This window comes from Bison bison, unplaced genomic scaffold, assembly GCF_000754665.1.
Source record: "Bison bison bison isolate TAMUID 2011002044 unplaced genomic scaffold, Bison_UMD1.0 scf7180017864213, whole genome shotgun sequence".
In the NCBI taxonomy this organism is placed as follows: Eukaryota; Metazoa; Chordata; class Mammalia; order Artiodactyla; family Bovidae; genus Bison; species Bison bison.
This window is the reverse complement of record NW_011494785.1, coordinates 9,275,134-9,292,296: the sequence shown is the minus strand read 5'-3', so window position 1 is coordinate 9,292,296 and position 17,163 is coordinate 9,275,134. Positions and strand designations below refer to the sequence as shown.

The window sequence follows — 17,163 nt, the reverse complement described above, 5'->3', positions numbered from 1 at the left end:
AACAAAAGTCCGTCTAGTCAAGGCTATGGTTTTTCCAGTAGTCATGTATGGATTTGAGAGTTGGACTGTGAAGAAAGCTGAATGCTGAAGAATTGATGCTTTTGAACTGTGGTATTGGAGAAGACTCTTGAGAGTCCCTTGGACTGCAGGGAGATCCAACCAGTCCATCCTAAAGGAGATCAGCCCTGGGTGTTCTTTGGAAGGAATGTTGCTAAAGCTGAAACTCCAGTACTTGGCCACCTCATGCGAAGAGTTAACTCATTGCAAAAGACTCTGATGCTGGGAGGGATTGGGGGCAGGAGGAGAAGGGGACGACAGAGGATCAGATGGCTGGATGGCATCACCGACTTAATGGACATGAGTTTGGGTGAATTCCGGGAGTTGGTGATGGACAGGGAGGCCTGGCGTGCTGCACTTCATGGGGTCACGAAGCGTCGGACATGACTGTGCGACTGAACTGAACTGAACTGAACCTGCTTGGTGCTTTAACCTCTCTGCATCTTTGTTTGTACCATTATCTTAGCCTGGAATGTACTTGCTTGCTTCTCTTTTTGTCCAAGACTTACACTTTTTGAAGGCCCAGGACAAGTAACATAATTTCCATGAAGATTTTCTCTACAGCCTTTCATCCTCATTAAGCACATACCAGATGTTTTTATTTTCTCAGTTAGTTTGCAAAATTTATCTAATTGTCTTAGTGCACACTAGCATACATTAGGTTGCTAACACTGCCAGTAGTAGGTGCTCAGGAAGCATTATCTCTATTGATGAAGTAGAGTATAAGGTTTAGGAGCTATATAGTTCTAGAACATTCCTATAAACCCTGAACCTAGTCTCATTAGCTTTTCAACAAACGTATGGGAAAAATGTTGATCACATAATCTTTATATTTTTTACTTGAAATCTGTAGCAAATATGACAAAAGTTGCAAAATATCTTGTTTTATTTTGTTTTGTAGGTATGAAAATAAATGGTTTAATTGCATAAAATGACTTTTATCATTCTTTCTATTTTAGGTAGGTAGGGATCCCTCAATTCACATATGGGACACGGAAACCATTAAACCATTGTCGATATTAAAGGGCTACCACCAATATGGTGTCTGTGCTATTGATTTCTCAGGTAAGGGAATTTCTGTCTCAATAAGAATGATCAAAATTCAGAGGCAGTATACAGTATTTTTGTCTTAATCAGTGTTGCCTAAACTTGTCATTTAAAAATGACTTTCATGAGAGACTATCAAGAAGGCAGATGGATCACATTGTAAAGGACCTAGGATGTGAATTTCATTCTAAATGTATGAGAGGTCACTGGAGCTTTAAAGAAGGGAATAAGGTTATCTGATTGGCATTTTTAAAAAAAAGACCAATTATCAAGTGTGTATACTGTGATCGTAGCCTATCAAGACTATGAAAGTGTGGGTTTGCCAGCTGGTTTATAATTATAATGTAATGAGTGTAATTTTAATACCCATTATTATAAAGATGTTTTTATTAAAATAAAAGATGTTTGTCTATATAAACTCTGGAGATGTCTCAGATACTTCTAGTGGTATATGTGTCCCACTTGGGCAAACCCTGATCTCCCTTAATGTTTTTCAGTCACAGAGTAAACTTTGAAAATGTTCAGGGTGAAAGCAGGGCTTCCCTCATAACTCAGTCACTTAAGAGTCTGCCTTCCATGATTCCTAGGTTGGGAAGATCCCCTGCAGAAGGGAATGGCAACCCACTCCAGTATTCTTGCCTGGAGAATCCCATGGACAGAGGAGCCTGGTGGGCTACAGTCTGCGGGGTCACAGGAGTCGGACATAACTTAGTGACTAGACCACCACCACCACCAGGGTGAAAGCTAAGAAAGAAAGAGATGAAAACTAAAATACTTGTTTTATAACATTTCTTTGAAGTGACAGTTCTAATCTGTCTTACAGGAATAACTTTAGGTCTCAAAGTTAAGTCTTTGCTACACATATAAAAGTTGAACAACTACACCTGGATCTACAGTGAAGGCTAGGGTGTTGATTGGGAAGAGGGGTCAGTTCAGTCCCTGCGTCGTGTCCAACTCTTTGCAACTGCATGGACTGCAGCTCGCCAGTAGGGAAAGAGGGGTGAAATGCCTTTAATAGAGAATTTTATATTAAGAAACAGTAAAGTTGTGCTTTCTGCAGCTCTGTCTGAAGAGATGGTGAATTATTCATAGTAGAGTTTGGGAAGGAATGTATTTACACGTACACATATCTGCCAAAAGTTAGGAAACGGAATTATAGCAGAGTCAACGGGAAAATTACAACTGGTAGCGATAACAAACCAATTAAGGTTTGCAGAAAGTATGGCAGAGTGGCAAACATTTTGTTACAGATTGAATCTTTCCAACTTCTAAACACATGCACACTTGCCAGTGTGGCTGACTTAGCTCAATCACTTGTCTAATATCCGTTACTTGTTACTTGACAGTAGTAACAACTAACATAATTGATCTTCACTAAGTCTTTTTTTTTTTTTTCACAACAATCATATTAATGGCAATATGTAGTTGTGGTGGTGGTTTAGTCACTAAGTCATGTCCAACTCTTGAAACCCCATGGACTATAGCCTGCCAGGCTCCTCCGTCCGTGGGGTTCGCTGGACAAGAATACTGGAGTGGGTTGCCATTTTCTTCTCCAGGGGATCTTCCTGACCCAGGGATCAAACCCGGGTCTCCTGCATCACAGGCCGATTCTTAACTGACTGAGCTATATGAGAAGTTATAACCTATATCTTTTTCACTTGACTTACGTTTTATAATTCCTATGACTTCTTTCATCACAGTAGAGTTCCTCTGGTGAATTTCATTGGTGTGTGTCGCTTCTTCCTTCTTTCTTAGTTTTCTCTTTCCTTCTCATCTTTTAAATACCTTTTTCCCACTTTCCTTATCTTCCTCCTTTCCCCTATCCCAGGCTGATAGATAGATGAGGTAAATGAGATCAGAGGAAAAGTCAGCAGATAAATGCACTGAGAAACTACCCTTCCCCCTTATGAATCCTGCTTTTTTCAGAGCTATGTGCATTGTTGTTTAGTCGCTAAGTCATGACCAGCTCTTTTGAGACCCCATGGACTGCAGCCCACCAGTCTCCTCTGTCCACGGGATTTCCCAGGCAAGAATGTTGGAGGAGGTTGCCATTTCCTCCTCCAGGGGGGTCTTCCCAACCTAGGGATTAAATCCAAGTCTCCTGCATTGGGAGGTGGATTCTTTACTATTGAACCACCAGGAAAGCCCAGCTATATGCATGCCTACCATTTAACATTATTTTATAAAATTTTAAATATGGCACTGTGGTGACAGAATACATACTGTTTTTATCTTCTGAATGTTAATGGTCAGTTTGTTTCTCTGATTAATTTTCAAAGCGGATGGGAAACGTTTGGCTTCAGTTGGAATAGATGATAGCCACACTGTTGTGCTGTGGGACTGGAAGAAAGGAGAGAAACTTTCAGTAGCAAGGTAGGGAAAGAAACTTGATTATCACATTGGCAAAAGACTGAAATTCCTTTGGACTTATATTTTTTTTTAATTATAACAGTTTTGAAATGAAGTAAACATGTTACATCTTTAGTTGCTGCTGCCTTTATTACCATTGAATAAATAGTGTAATTGTGGTAAAAAGACAGATGATTTCAGAATTCATTTGTAGGTTTATCCTTTATGAACACACTTATTAATGTAACTATAATATGATACTGGAAGTACCTATTATCTAAAATGTCCACTTATAGGTAGATAGAGTGAATTTCACTGTAAGATAAGCTAATCTGTAGTCATTTGAAAACATGATAAAATGCTCATGTATTTGAGTGAAAGGAGATACATATACACATATCACAAAGAAGCTATAGATTATTTTCTGTTGTAGTTTTCATTTCCTAAATTTCTACAGTGAGCATTATTATTTCTGTAATAGTAAAAATATTAACAATTGCTTTAAAGGAGGAAATAGTCAGCAGTGTCAGAGACTATTTTTTAACTTTGAGTTCCCTAAAGAGATACATAAAGCATTTTTAAAATATAGATAAATGCTTTTCTCATACTATGTAAACAGTACCCAGATAAAAGATAGTTTAAGAGGACTTTGTAAAGATTATATTAAGCTATAACTGAGTACTATTAAAAATTTTTTCTTTAACTCATTTATGCCACAAATGACATTCTCTTTGCACAGTACTATAGTAGATGCTACCCAAAACAAGTTCAGTTCTTACTGTTCCTTTTAAGATTCTGTTGGGAAGAGTTAATAGATTAAAATAATGACAGAATAGCAAATGTACAAAAGCATGATCACATAGCCCAGGTGGACCAAGCATTTAGTAATGGAGTAATCAAGATAGGGTATGGACTAGGCAAAAGGTTATTACAGGAGAAATTTATCTTTAGTGTTAAAGTATTTCTGTATTTATTTCAGAGGAAGTAAAGATAAGATTTTTGTTGTAAAAATGAACCCGTACGTGCCTGATAAATTAATTACAGCTGGAATTAAACACATGAAATTTTGGCGTAGAGCAGGTAAGGAAGTGCTTCTGTTTTGTTCCCTTTGAAATTTTAAGTAAGTGTTACTTTTGAAAGTGATTTGATAAAGTGCAATGTGCTATTGAAGTCTGGAATTCAGTCAGTAGTAATGTATCAAACATGTTGGTTTTTCAGTTTTGACAAGTAGCTACAGTATATTAAGATGTTAATGTTACAGGAAGCTGGGTGGGTGAGAAGTATATAGGACACTCTGTGTTATCTTTGCATCTTCTATGAAAATCTAAAATTATCCAAAATAAAGTTTATTTTAAAAAACAATCCACAGTTTTCTTGATACATTTTAAACAAATATTTTATCATCATTTATTGGCTGCACTGATAGTGTTCATATTTGCAAAAAAAAATGTAATTTATGAAATTAATCAAGTGATGTCCAGACTTCCTTCTTCTATTAAAGACATGTTTTGTAGTCCTAACTAAAAATGAAAAATTTTCTCAAAATTGTTTATGTGCTATAAAATGATATAGAAATAGAATGTTTTATTACCTTAATAATTTAGTAAATTACTGATAGTAGAAGTTCACATTTTAAAATTAAAAAGTCTCTTTTCCAAATCATATAGTATACTTAGAAGTTCCAGCAGTTTGACAAAGTCTCAGTACACTTAAACTTTTTGGACATGATGTGAAGTTACAGAGAGGATGAAGCGCAGGTTAGGAGACAAGAGGGTTGGTGACGGTACTTCCCAGGGTGAACTAGCTTTCAGATTGTTAACTGCTTTGAACGTGAGTCGATTTTCAGATTCGAATTTAATACTTTGTCACAAATTCACTGTATCATAGTGTTCTACTAATACATTTGCAAAGTGAAAAGTAGTTTCACATTTGTAATTTTCATTCCCATATGTTTAGACAAAACTTTTAAGGATCTTAGTAACTTGGAATTGCAAATACCCAGCAAGGCAAGTAATGCTTATTATTGCAATATTGAAAAAAATTAAACTGTAAATTTGTTGGAAATAAGAGACTTAAAGAAAGCATATATTTAAACTGAAAAGACTTGCCATTGAATATGTTTTTTCCTTAATTTTGAATAGACATAAAGTAGACCTGAAACTGCACCAGGAAAGGATCGATGTTAAGATTTTGGTGCATTTCAGCATTTCTCACTTCTGCAGTTCTGATTCAGAGTTCACTAGCCAACTGGGAAACAAGTAGCCACTTTATTAATCTGAATAAATGCCATCTGACTATCTTCTACATGCATAGCTTTATGTACATGAAGTTAAAGATGACTTAGGACTGAGACTGAAAAGGCGTCTTACCTCCTGTCCCAGACACAATCTTAGAGAAGTTTACTCTACGGAGCTTGCACTGTCTTCCATGGCTGGTGGGGCCGGGAGCCACTGGAAGTTTTTAAATGCAGCAATGACATGAACTTGTACAGTATGGACATTCTGTGCTGTGTGTGTCAGGAAACTCAATAATGATCATCTAAAGCGGAGGTGGAAAACACCGTAACTGGCCAAATTAGTAAATATTTTAGGCTTTTCAGACCCAGAGACAAAAATCAAGAATATGATGTAGGAACTTACAGGACAAGAGAGAAAACTCCTACCCAGGTGGGTTTTCTTCCCTAGTTTCTACCCAGTTGCCGTCACCTAGAGACATTCCCTGTAAGACCAGTGGTGAACAGGACTGGCAGGTTGGGCTGGAGGGACCATGGCCAGCCTCACCCTGCCCTGGCGACAGTGATTCTCGTGCGTCTTCTTCTGGAAAGCACTGCCCTCTCAGTTGGGCAGATGGCCAGAGGCAAGGCAGTTCTGGGACTGTGATTTCTCTGCTAAGGAAGGGCCCAGCGGTTGCCGTAGTCAAGTTCTCAGCTTACACATGGTGACCCGCTCAGGGCCACGGCAGTCAATAGTTGGCAGCCAAAGGTTAGGGAGGCAGTCTTGGGGAACAGAGCAGGACAGACATCGTCCCTGCAGCTGTGCTCCTCTGGGCACCATTCAAAAGCAGGTGGTGGCAGGATTTGCCCTACAGCCCATAGTTTGCTGGCCCTGCCCTGAATGGACAAGTGTGCTCTAGTGAAAGCCAGTCCCTTCCGCTTGCGCACTAGAACGTGTCTCTCATCCGTTCAAGGACATCGCTCCAGCTCTCCTTCGCTGTCTCTCCCGGACCATCAGTTTCCCTCTCTGCTCTTTCCCTTCAGCATACACTTGGGTGTGATTGCTCCATCTTAAATAAGTAAATCAGGAACCCTCTTTCAGCTCTACCCTCCAGTTGCTAATCGATTTCTCTTCTAATCTACCTACTAAAACATGTCCAATAGTTATTTACACTTCATACACTGTTTTTGTTTGTTTGTTTTTTAATTTATGTGGCTGCACCAGATCTTAGTTGCAGCTTGCGGGCTCTAGTTCCCTGACCAGGAATCATACCCAGGCTGCCTGCATTGGGAGTGCAGAGTCTTAACCACTGGGCCACCAGGGAAGCCCCTATTTACACTTTAACTTTACTCTTTATCTTCTCCTTCTTTTGAGAGAAGTGTAATCTGTTTTCTCCCCCTCACCACTTGACTTTAACTGCCCTTGCAAGTGCGCTCAAAATTCTGGCTGCTATGTTAAGAAAAGACAATCTTTCAAATACATTTGAAATATGATTGCTTTTCGTCTTTTTCTGTGCTGCCACGAGGCCCATACCACGGTTATCAGTTGCCCAGATGATCCATATAGCCTAACTCTTTTCATCCTTGCCACTATTCAAATTACCCTTAACACAGAAATCCAAATGAACCTGGTAGTAAGTGATATGCAGAGTTTTGCCATGCCGCTACCCAAATGTTTTTTATCTCATTTAGAGTAAAAGTTAAATCCTTACAATGCTCACAGCGCTGCTGTTGCCACACTGTCCTCTGCAGTTGAGACAACAGCGTAGAGTCCAGTAATGACGAGGAGAGTCCTGGGCTTCTCCTGTGCCAAACTGGGGGTGTAAAATATCGATTAAACCTTATGGTGGTTTTAATTCGTATTTCTCTAATTGTTAATGAGCTTTTATTGGTCATTTATTACCTATTGATATGTTCTGCCCGTTTTTCCAAATGAAGTCATTTTATATATATATATATATTGTGGTGGTGGATTAGTTGTGAAGTCATGTCCAATTCTTGTGATCTCATGGACTGTAGCCCACCAAGCTCCTTTGTCCATAGGCTTTTCCAGGCAAAAGTACTGGAGTGGGTTGCTATTTCCTTCTCCAGGGGATCTTCCTGACCCAGGGATTGAACCTAGGTCTCCTGCACTGCAGGCAGATTCTCTACTGACTGACCTACTAGGGAAGCCCATATGTATTACTTGAATAAGTGATTAAATAATGAGTTCATTTGGAAAAATGGGCAAAACATATCAATAGGTAATGAATGACCAATAAGGACCAAGTGTTCTTGAAAGGTGAGAAGGCAGAGGAACTCTTTTCACCATTAATGGGACTATACATTGTTATATCAACTTTAGAGGACAGTTTGGCGACAGAGATGATGGCTCTCATCTCTGCGCTATTTTTTTGCAGATATTCTCTGACCATTCCTAAGTGATCCTAGACAATCTCTTGCACTTTTTTTTAAATTTTATATTATTTTTAAACTTTACAATATTGTGTTAGTTTTGCCAAATATCGAAATGAATCTGCCACAGGTATACCTGTGTTCCCCATCCTGAACCATCCTCCCTCCTCCCTCCCCATACCCTCCCTCTGGGTCACCAGCCCCAAGCATCCAGTATCGTGCATCAAACCTGGACTGGCGACTCGTTTCATATATGATATTATACATGTTTCAATGCCATTCTCCCAAATCTCCCCACCCTCTCCCTCTCCCACAGAGTCCATAAGACTGATCTATACATCAGTGTCTCTTTTGCTGTCTCATACACAGGGTTATTGTTACCATCTTTCTAAATTCCATATATATGCATTAGTATACTGTATTGGTGTTTTTCCTTCTGGCTTGCTTCTTGCACTTCTATAGAAAAGGCCCTTACAAGAATGTTTAGAGCAGCATTGTTTTCAATAGCCAAATCTTGGAAACGACTTTATTCAGTCCCCATTTATAGGAAAATGTTATATGGAATATAAAATGTTATGATAGAATGCTATATAGTTATGAAAATGAGGTTTCTAGGGGTAAAACTCCATAGCAAATCATTGGTAAAAAGAGTAGGTTTCAAAAGAAGGCATATAGGATGATATTTATGGAAAGTTTTAAACATGAAAAAAGATCTATTACCTAAGGATGCATAAATAAGTAGTAAAATATGTGTAAGGGAATGTGTGAGAATAATCATCATCACATCCAGAATAGGAGGAGAAAAAAGGAGATGCAGTCAGCACCCATTTTGGTTGTTGTAGTAATTTTGTGTAAGTTGATAATGGATATAGACGAGTTTGTTGTATTTTTTATGACTTTTTGTATCAACTCTGTGATATATAGTTTTCTTAAAAATTAATCGAGAGATGGATTTGAACTGACTTTTAGTATATATTTTTGTTTATCCAAAAGCTATGACCTCATGCACCCGTGGGTATGGCTGCCTCAGCCAAGCAAGATGTTGTCCATGTCACCGATTGAGAGACCTCTATTTTTTTTTTTTAACTCCCCTTACTGTTACATGTCTTTCTCTTTAAATAAGAAAAACAGCAGAGAAGAAATGTTATGGCTTTGTATTTTACACGTTTTGAAAGTTGCACTTCCATAATATTTTTTGTGAACCAGGGGGAGGACTGATTGGAAGAAAAGGCTACGTGGGCACCCTGGGGAAAAGTGACACCATGATGTGTGCAGTATACGGACGGACTGAGGACATGGCTTTTTCTGGAACGTCCACAGGAGACGTGTGTATCTGGCGAGACATCTTTCTTGTAAAGACAGTTAAAGCACATGATGGACCAGTGTTCAGTATGCATGCATTGGAAAAAGTAAGTCACTTAAATTCTGAATTAAACATAGTTTGACTATGGAATGTAAAACATTTTCACAGGTACAAGAGCACTGCCTTTCTACTTAGCTGAGCTACCCAGTAATGATATGTGAGCTGGAGTCTTCCTGACCTAAAATAAGGTCTGAGTTCAAACTCCTGAACCCAGAATAGAATATGTCTGCTGTTAAAAAATTTTTAACTTATTAATAGTATTTATTAATCACTTACTATGTGTCGAAAATTAAGTGTTTTATATGTTGTCACCGTATCCTGTGAGGTAGCTACTATTACTGTCCCTTCTTTTTAAAGGATGGAATTATGAAGCCTCCAGGTGAAGGTGGTAGAGCTACGTTATGGTTCCAGACTGGAAACTGCTTTTAAAGTCCTCATCTGAAACTGGAATGTTTTGTGTCACTGTAAATGCTTTTGCAGGTTCCATGTTGATGTTTAAAAAATGTAATGGATTCTATGTTTGTTTTTCACATGCTATAATTTTTGGCTGTAAATTTTGTTTCCTCTAGAGTTTTTCATTATAAAGGAAGATGATTATTCTAAAAATACTTAGACTTCTATTAACATAATTAAACCTTTCACTTTCATAGGGGTTTGTAACTGGAGGGAAAGATGGGGTAGTTGCTCTTTGGGATGACTCCTTTGAAAGATGTCTCAAGACCTACGCTATAAAAAGAGCTGCTTTGGCCCCAGGATCTAAAGGTGATTTGAGATTTGCCGGTTTGTAGGAAAAAAGATTAATTGCTCATTAACATGGTGATCACTGAGGTGGAGCACATGGGGTACAGTTTTCTTTCTTTACTAAACATGCGTCAGCATTCAATATTAAAAAGAGAAACTACTTATCTGGATCCCAGAATCATGGCTGTCCTTTCAAAATCTATTCTCAGTGATACACATAGTAAAATGTAAACAAATACAAGGCGGTTGTTTTTAACATTTGTAATTTTTCAAAGAAAGTCGCCATGTGGATGTCACATTTACCGCCAGTCAGGGATGTGTTTTCAGACTTGGCCTTTTGTTTTGCCGTAGAGTTTTGTTGACCCTCCCTCTCTCACCCTTCCTGCATCGAGGCACTGCAGCATTCTGTCTCTGACCTCCAGGCCTGTCTGTCTGCTATCATTTGTCCTAGAATTTCCCCTTTCCCCACCTCCCACTGCCTCCAGTTACCTGGCCATGTACCATTTTGGGGGCTTTCCAGGCGGCACAGTGGCAAAGCATGCACCTGCCAGTGCAGGAGACACAAGAGACCCGGGTTCAGTCTCTGGGTCAGGAAGGCCCCTGGAGAAGGAAATGGCAACCCACTCCAGTGTTCTTGCCTGCGGAGTCCCACGGACAGAGGAGCCTGTGGTCCAGAGGAGTCCATGGGGTTGCAAAGAGTCGGAGATGACAGCGCACACACGTGCACACTCATTGTTCAGATCTCAAACACTGTTTCTTCTAGAATGATTCCTTACACTCCCACCCGCTCCCATCTCAAAAAAGGGTTAATTCCCTTTTTTCCCTTTTCAATATGTTCCTCACACAGGATCTGTTTTCCTCACTGTATGCTCTGTGAGGGCAGGCACTCGGCTGTGTCACATTTACCAGTATATCTCTGAAGCCTGCCTAGGGCACAATAAACATAAATGAATTAATCTTAAGTCAAATTGAATTAAAATTACGAACCAGAATATTGTACATGCTCTAAGAGGGGCAGGAGGTGGGTGAGGAGCAAATATAAAAGGAAAAGAAACAGTTGTCAGACCGGTAGTAGGGGATCTGGGATAATATATAATAATGGGATTGTAGTATGTAAGTGGTTCTCACTTTTGAGATTAGTAAATTGAATGATTGAGAAAAATATGATACATTTATTAGAATATTTAAGATATAGGAGAAAGCAATTTCGTAACATGATTTGCATTGTCAAAATAGCATCATTGGCAGTATATACATCCTTGTATTATATTAACTTCATACCTAGAAGAACATCTCCATTTAACATTTTAGGTCTTCTCTTGGAAGATAACCCATCTATACGTGCCATATCATTAGGACATGGTCATATTTTAGTTGGCACAAAGAATGGTGAAATACTAGAAGTGGATAAAAGTGGCCCAATAACACTTCTGGTCCAGGTAATTTTAAATGTTAATGTGTTTTTTCCCCCTTTGTATATAATGAGTTTAATACATAAAAACCAAAAGCTGACAGTGGTGAAAAATACTGTTAAATTATTTAGGGAAATACTTGTTAATATTTGCAAAAAAAATTAAATTTAATTATAGCTAAATAAGTAGTATCAGTAAATAATAGGTACATTATCATGTGCAATAATTACCAATATTTTCAGTAATTTATTACAGAACAAACCAGTAGAAAGAAAAGCTAGTTGTAGTTAATTTAACCCAGTCCATTTATTTTATACTTTATTTCTTTGAAATATATTTGTTGAACCTAAGGCAGTTTTTTTCCTATGAAACTCTTTAGTTCATTCTTTCTCAAATTTCTAACTTAGAAAAGCAAAAACTGAATGTGTGCCAAAATTTTACTCCTGAAAACATTTATGAGTGAAAATATGTTAATAATTTTGAAAATCCAGAAGTACAAACTTTGTGTGGTAGAAATACAAATGAAATAGCAGAATTAGCTAATCCTTGATATTTCTATCAGGAATGCTATATTAATTTTTCAGTTTACATTTCCTATGTATGTTATGGGTATTGATCCTATAAGGCATAGCAGGTGAGGTAGGATCTATCCTAATGGAAAATTGCCCTCATGCAACTGTGTATAGTAACACCCTTTGAGTTTTGTCTTCTACCCTGAAAAAGAATTGTTTTCTTTCTTAATGCAGACTGATTTCTTCCAACCCCTACTTCATTCCTGTTAAGTCACCAAAGAGCACATGTAGATGAAAACACTGTGCTTTAACGTTAACAGGCTGTCCTTCTGTAACAAGGAGAATTTGTGAGCAAAGAGCAAAACAGTGTATGGTAGATTACCTGTGAAACCTTCTTGTCTTACTCTTTAATTTCAGTCACATGATATTCCTTTAAAGTAAAAAGATGTTGGAGTCATGGTGTTTAAATATTTATGATCTCCTGGAAAATAGTTACACAGATACACTTTTACAGATGAATCCATATATGGGCTTGTTAAAAAATACAGATGGTTTCATAATTGTAAGAAAAGATTTTTAGAAGTAATAAATGACATCTTATTGTTTTCTAATATTTATTATAGAGTTAAAGATTTCAAATATCTACTGTCTCCTAAATGTCAGAAACAAGACAAGGATACCAGGTCTCACCATTATTTTCCAACGCTGTGTGTGAGGTCTGAGCCAATCCAGTAAAACAAAACATAAAAGGTATATGTATTAGAAACAAATGGGTGACACTGGATGGATGTCAGTATTGTAAGATGTTATAACCTTATGCCTTGAACAAGAGAATAAACTGAAAAATTACTATAACTAATTAAGTCCTTAAGCATTTATGCAAAATCAGCATGTAGAAGTCAGTAGTATTTCTACGTGGTCTAGCTGGTCTAGCAATGACCAGCTAAAACAAATGGCACAAAAACGGTACTCACAAAGAGAACTGCATAGTAACCAGAAGTAAAGATGGTTAAAAAATGCAGGACCTGTATTAAGAAAGCTATACTATTTTACTAAAGATGTAAGAGAGTTACAAGTAAATAATTCAGTATGATCCTAATCCGTATCCTAATGAGATTTTTCACAAATGCTGGAAAGATTTTTTTTAATCATCTAGAAGAGAAACTATTTAAAAGTAGTCAAAAAGTCTTTTTGGGAAACTTTCCATGCTAGAAATAAAGATAATATAAAACTATAGTAATTTAAAGTGTGGGAATATACGTATACCACACAAGTGCATTCCTGTATGTACCAAAAAACCACGTTCAACCGTGTTTGTAGCGGCAGTGTTCTGTGAATCAGTTTGTGGGCTGCTGCTGCTGCTGCTAAGTCGCTTCAGTCACGTCCGACTGTGTGACCCCATGCAACCCCATAGACGGCAGCCTACCAGGCTCCCCCGTCCCTGGGATTCTCTAGGCAAGAGTACTGGAGTGGGTTGCCATTTCCTTCTCCAATGCATGAAAGTGAAAAGTGAAAGTGAAGTCGCTCAGTCGTGTCTGACTCTTAGCGACCCCGTGGACTGCAGCCCACCAGGCTCCTCCGTCCATGGGATTTTCCAGGCAAGAGTACTGGAGTGGGTTGCTAGCGCCTCTTAATAATATTAAATCTTCTGATCCGTGAACATGGATCTCTCCATTTATTTAGATCTTTTTAAACTTTTTCAACAATGTTTTTTAGTTTTCAGTGTACATGTATGTATTTTGTTTAAATAACTTCATATATTCTAAGAGTTTTTTTGGTAATTTTTTTAGGATTTTCTGCATACTGTATAAGATTATGTCATGTGCAAATAGAGATAGTTTTATTTCTCCCTTTCCAATCTAGATGCCTGTTATTTATTTTTCTTACCTAATTATCCTGCCTGGATCTGCCAGTACTGTGTTGAACAAAAGTAATGAGAGTAAACATCCTTGTCTTGTTTCTGATTTTAGGGAAGAAGCATCCAGATCTGTTCTGAATTTAATCAGTCTCTTCCCATCTATGAGATTTTCCTGTTTCTCCTCGACTTCAGTTTAGCCATGTCCAGGGAGTCTCGGTTGTTTCCCAGTTTCCTTTCATCACAACCTCTGTTGTTTTTGAGAGCACCCTCAGTCTTCAGCTTTTCCACACTGTAGTGAATGAAGAAGAAGCTGGATGCTGTGTTGTGACTTGCTTCTCCCTTCAGGAAAAATTTCTGATCCAGGGGTCTGGAGTTGAGGGTGAAAATAGTGGAATGCTTCTGTTTTTCTGAGTGTCCTTTGCTTTAGATGTGAGTGCCCACTCGTGTGGAGGTGGCGGTCACCTCAGCCCTTCTTGGGTTGCCTTTGAGGCCCTGTGTTCTCACCGGCCACTGCACCTGAGGTAGAGCCTGCATCTCAGAACCGGGAGTGAGGGGGGAGCTCGCACCTCTCAGCAGCGATCACCGGAGTTTAGCCTGAGTAACAGGGAGCCGGGAGCAGGTGGAGGACACGGACACCTGCCCTGTGTGGGAGGAGGCTCCCAGCTCGTGGCTGGGGAGAGAGCACACCCTTGTTCTTGGTTCCATCTGGTATGGAGTGTCCGTGTCACTGAGCAGGGAGGACAAGAGTGCGTCTCAGTTCAGATACAGCAAACTCTCACTGTTCTTACTGAATTTTAGCAGATTTTCTTAGGTAAATGTTTCTTCCTTTGTTTTATCTTCTTGAAACCATTTCCAGAGACTTAATTTTTAAAAAACAATTTCTATGAGTTTCACTGGTGCACCAGTCTACAGTACTATTTACTCTGTCATGCAGGAAGTCCCTCACCTACGGCAATCATTAGCATTCCTGGGCAGCCAGTTCCTATTTTCTCTACCCTGTACACGTTATATGGAACAGGAAATGGCAACCCACTCCAGTATTCTTGCCTGGAGAATCCCATGGACAGAGGAGCCTGGCAGGCTACAGTCCATGGGGTTGCAAGAGTCGGACATGACTTAGCAACTAAACCACCACCATACATGTTATAAGATTTTGAAGCTAGTTTCAATAGTAACTTGATTAAATTGTAACTTTGAAGATAAAGTTGTTACAAAGATATTTTAAGGTATATTCCAAAGAAAGAGAAGTTTTACTAGAGTTATCTATTATTCATTATCATATATTATTGAATGTTTTTATTTTTCTTCTAAACACAAATATCTTTAGGTTGAAATGATCTTAACTATGTTTTCTTTACAGGGACACATGGAAGGAGAGGTGTGGGGTTTGGCTACACACCCTTATCTGCCCATCTGTGCTACTGTAAGTGATGATAAGACCTTGAGAATATGGGATCTTTCTCCTAGTCATTGTATGCTGGCCGTCCGGAAACTTAAAAAAGGTAAGTGCCTCACTGACTTGAGCATAGATTAAACTGTCACAATTTTCTAACCCTCACAAATGTAAGAAAGCTATACTAAATATATAAAAAATACTTTAAATATTTATTCTGTGTCTGCTTGCTCATAATGGTATATAAATAAAATTAGTTGTATTCAGTCTTTGCTTTATGGGACCGTCTCTGCTCATGCCTATCCTGAGTCAGTTTTCCATATCATTTTGGAAAAAAGAATATAGGAAGGAAACAGAAACTAAGCTTTCTACCCTTTATGACTGTAGATTATATGTAGTTTAGAATCAGAAACTAAGAAAGCCTTAGCTTAAAAGGGGGTAGCAGAGTTGAGAGGAGGATATTTAATTTTATTTTGTTTTATTGTTATTTTTTGGCTGTGTTGCACAGCATGTGGGATCTTAGGGAGCAGGGATTCCCTGACCAGGGATCAAGCCTGGAACTTCTGCATAGGAAACATGGACTCTGAACAGTTGGACTGCCAGGGAACATTTGTAGGATATCCTGTCAATACAGAACAACAAAGAGTTCAATTGTTGGAGCAAAATTTTTACTATTAGGCTAGATGAGCTTCAGATTTCTTGGGAAAGTGGTAGAGAATATTATTTGTAGCATGGATATATTTTAGGAGGAGCTCTAGCTGAAAAAGTTGGGAATTGTGACTAAGAAATATGATAGAGTACACAGATCAAGGAAGGAATTACCTGGCAATATGAGAACCAAGTTGAAATTAGGTAACTTGTTATAGTTCATTCAGCTGATTTATTTTCCCTCCTTCTATTGACTTAAAAGAGTCAGTTCTCTTTTTCTCGTGCTGCTGTCCTATATGCCTAACTGAACACCTGAAGTTACTCACAGTCTGTGGAGCGCCAGAGTGCCAGGCGCTGTCCTTCCCCCACACCCGTTTCTGCTAATTACTGATCTCTCGCATTTTCATTCTCTGGCGTGTGTGTATGCACGTGCCTGCACATACTGTATTTCTTTATTTTTTCTCAGAAACTAGTGAGAATTGCCAGTGGTTTTATACATGAACTTTCAATGTGAACAGTTATAGTTAGAGTCTAAAACCACAATCTCATCTTTGTGCGTAGAAAACCAGTGTCAAAAAATTCTTTCCTTCCCAAGTCCATTGGCTGTCCTGACCAGTCAAATTCAGAACACACTTGCCATCAGATTTTCTTTCTTTTTTTACATTGATATATAACTGACACAGAACTTTACCTTGGTTTCAGGTATACAACATATTGATCCAGTATTTGCAAATATTGTGAAATAATCACCATAACATCACTACACATACTTAAAAATTTTCGTATTATGATGAGCACTTTTAAGACCTGTTTTCTCGGAAACTTCCAGATACGCAGTGCAGTATTACTAACTGTAGTTGCCATGCTGTCCATGACGCTTCCATGACTTACTTTCTTTGTAGCTGGAAGTTGACACCCTTCGACTCCCTTTACCTGTTTTACCCAGTCCCCCCCCCACCCCCACCACTGGCAGCCTAGTCTCTTCTCTGTATCTTGGAGCTTTTTCCTTTGATTGTACGTGTAAGTGGGATATAGTCTTGTCTTTCTGTGTCTGATTTATTTCACCTAGCGTAATGCCCTCCAGGTCCATCCATGTTGTTGCAAATGGCAAGGCTTTGTTCTTCTTACTGGCTGAATATGTTAGTGTGCATGTATATGTACACATGTATATGTACAT

General features: G+C 38.5%; 1 protein-coding gene across 1 annotated transcript in view; it reads left to right on the top strand.

The window, feature by feature from the left end:
• EML5 (echinoderm microtubule associated protein like 5) overlaps window positions 1-17,163 on the top strand; it is a 170,184-nt gene that overhangs the window by 95,486 nt on the left and 57,535 nt on the right. Inside the window, exons 16-22 of the mRNA XM_010845237.1 lie at window positions 1,017-1,122; window positions 3,384-3,477; window positions 4,433-4,533; window positions 9,266-9,468; window positions 10,073-10,184; window positions 11,475-11,602; window positions 15,306-15,447. Of these exons, the coding sequence (XP_010843539.1) occupies window positions 1,017-1,122; window positions 3,384-3,477; window positions 4,433-4,533; window positions 9,266-9,468; window positions 10,073-10,184; window positions 11,475-11,602; window positions 15,306-15,447 (886 nt within the window). The remainder of the gene's footprint in view (window positions 1-1,016; window positions 1,123-3,383; window positions 3,478-4,432; window positions 4,534-9,265; window positions 9,469-10,072; window positions 10,185-11,474; window positions 11,603-15,305; window positions 15,448-17,163) is intronic.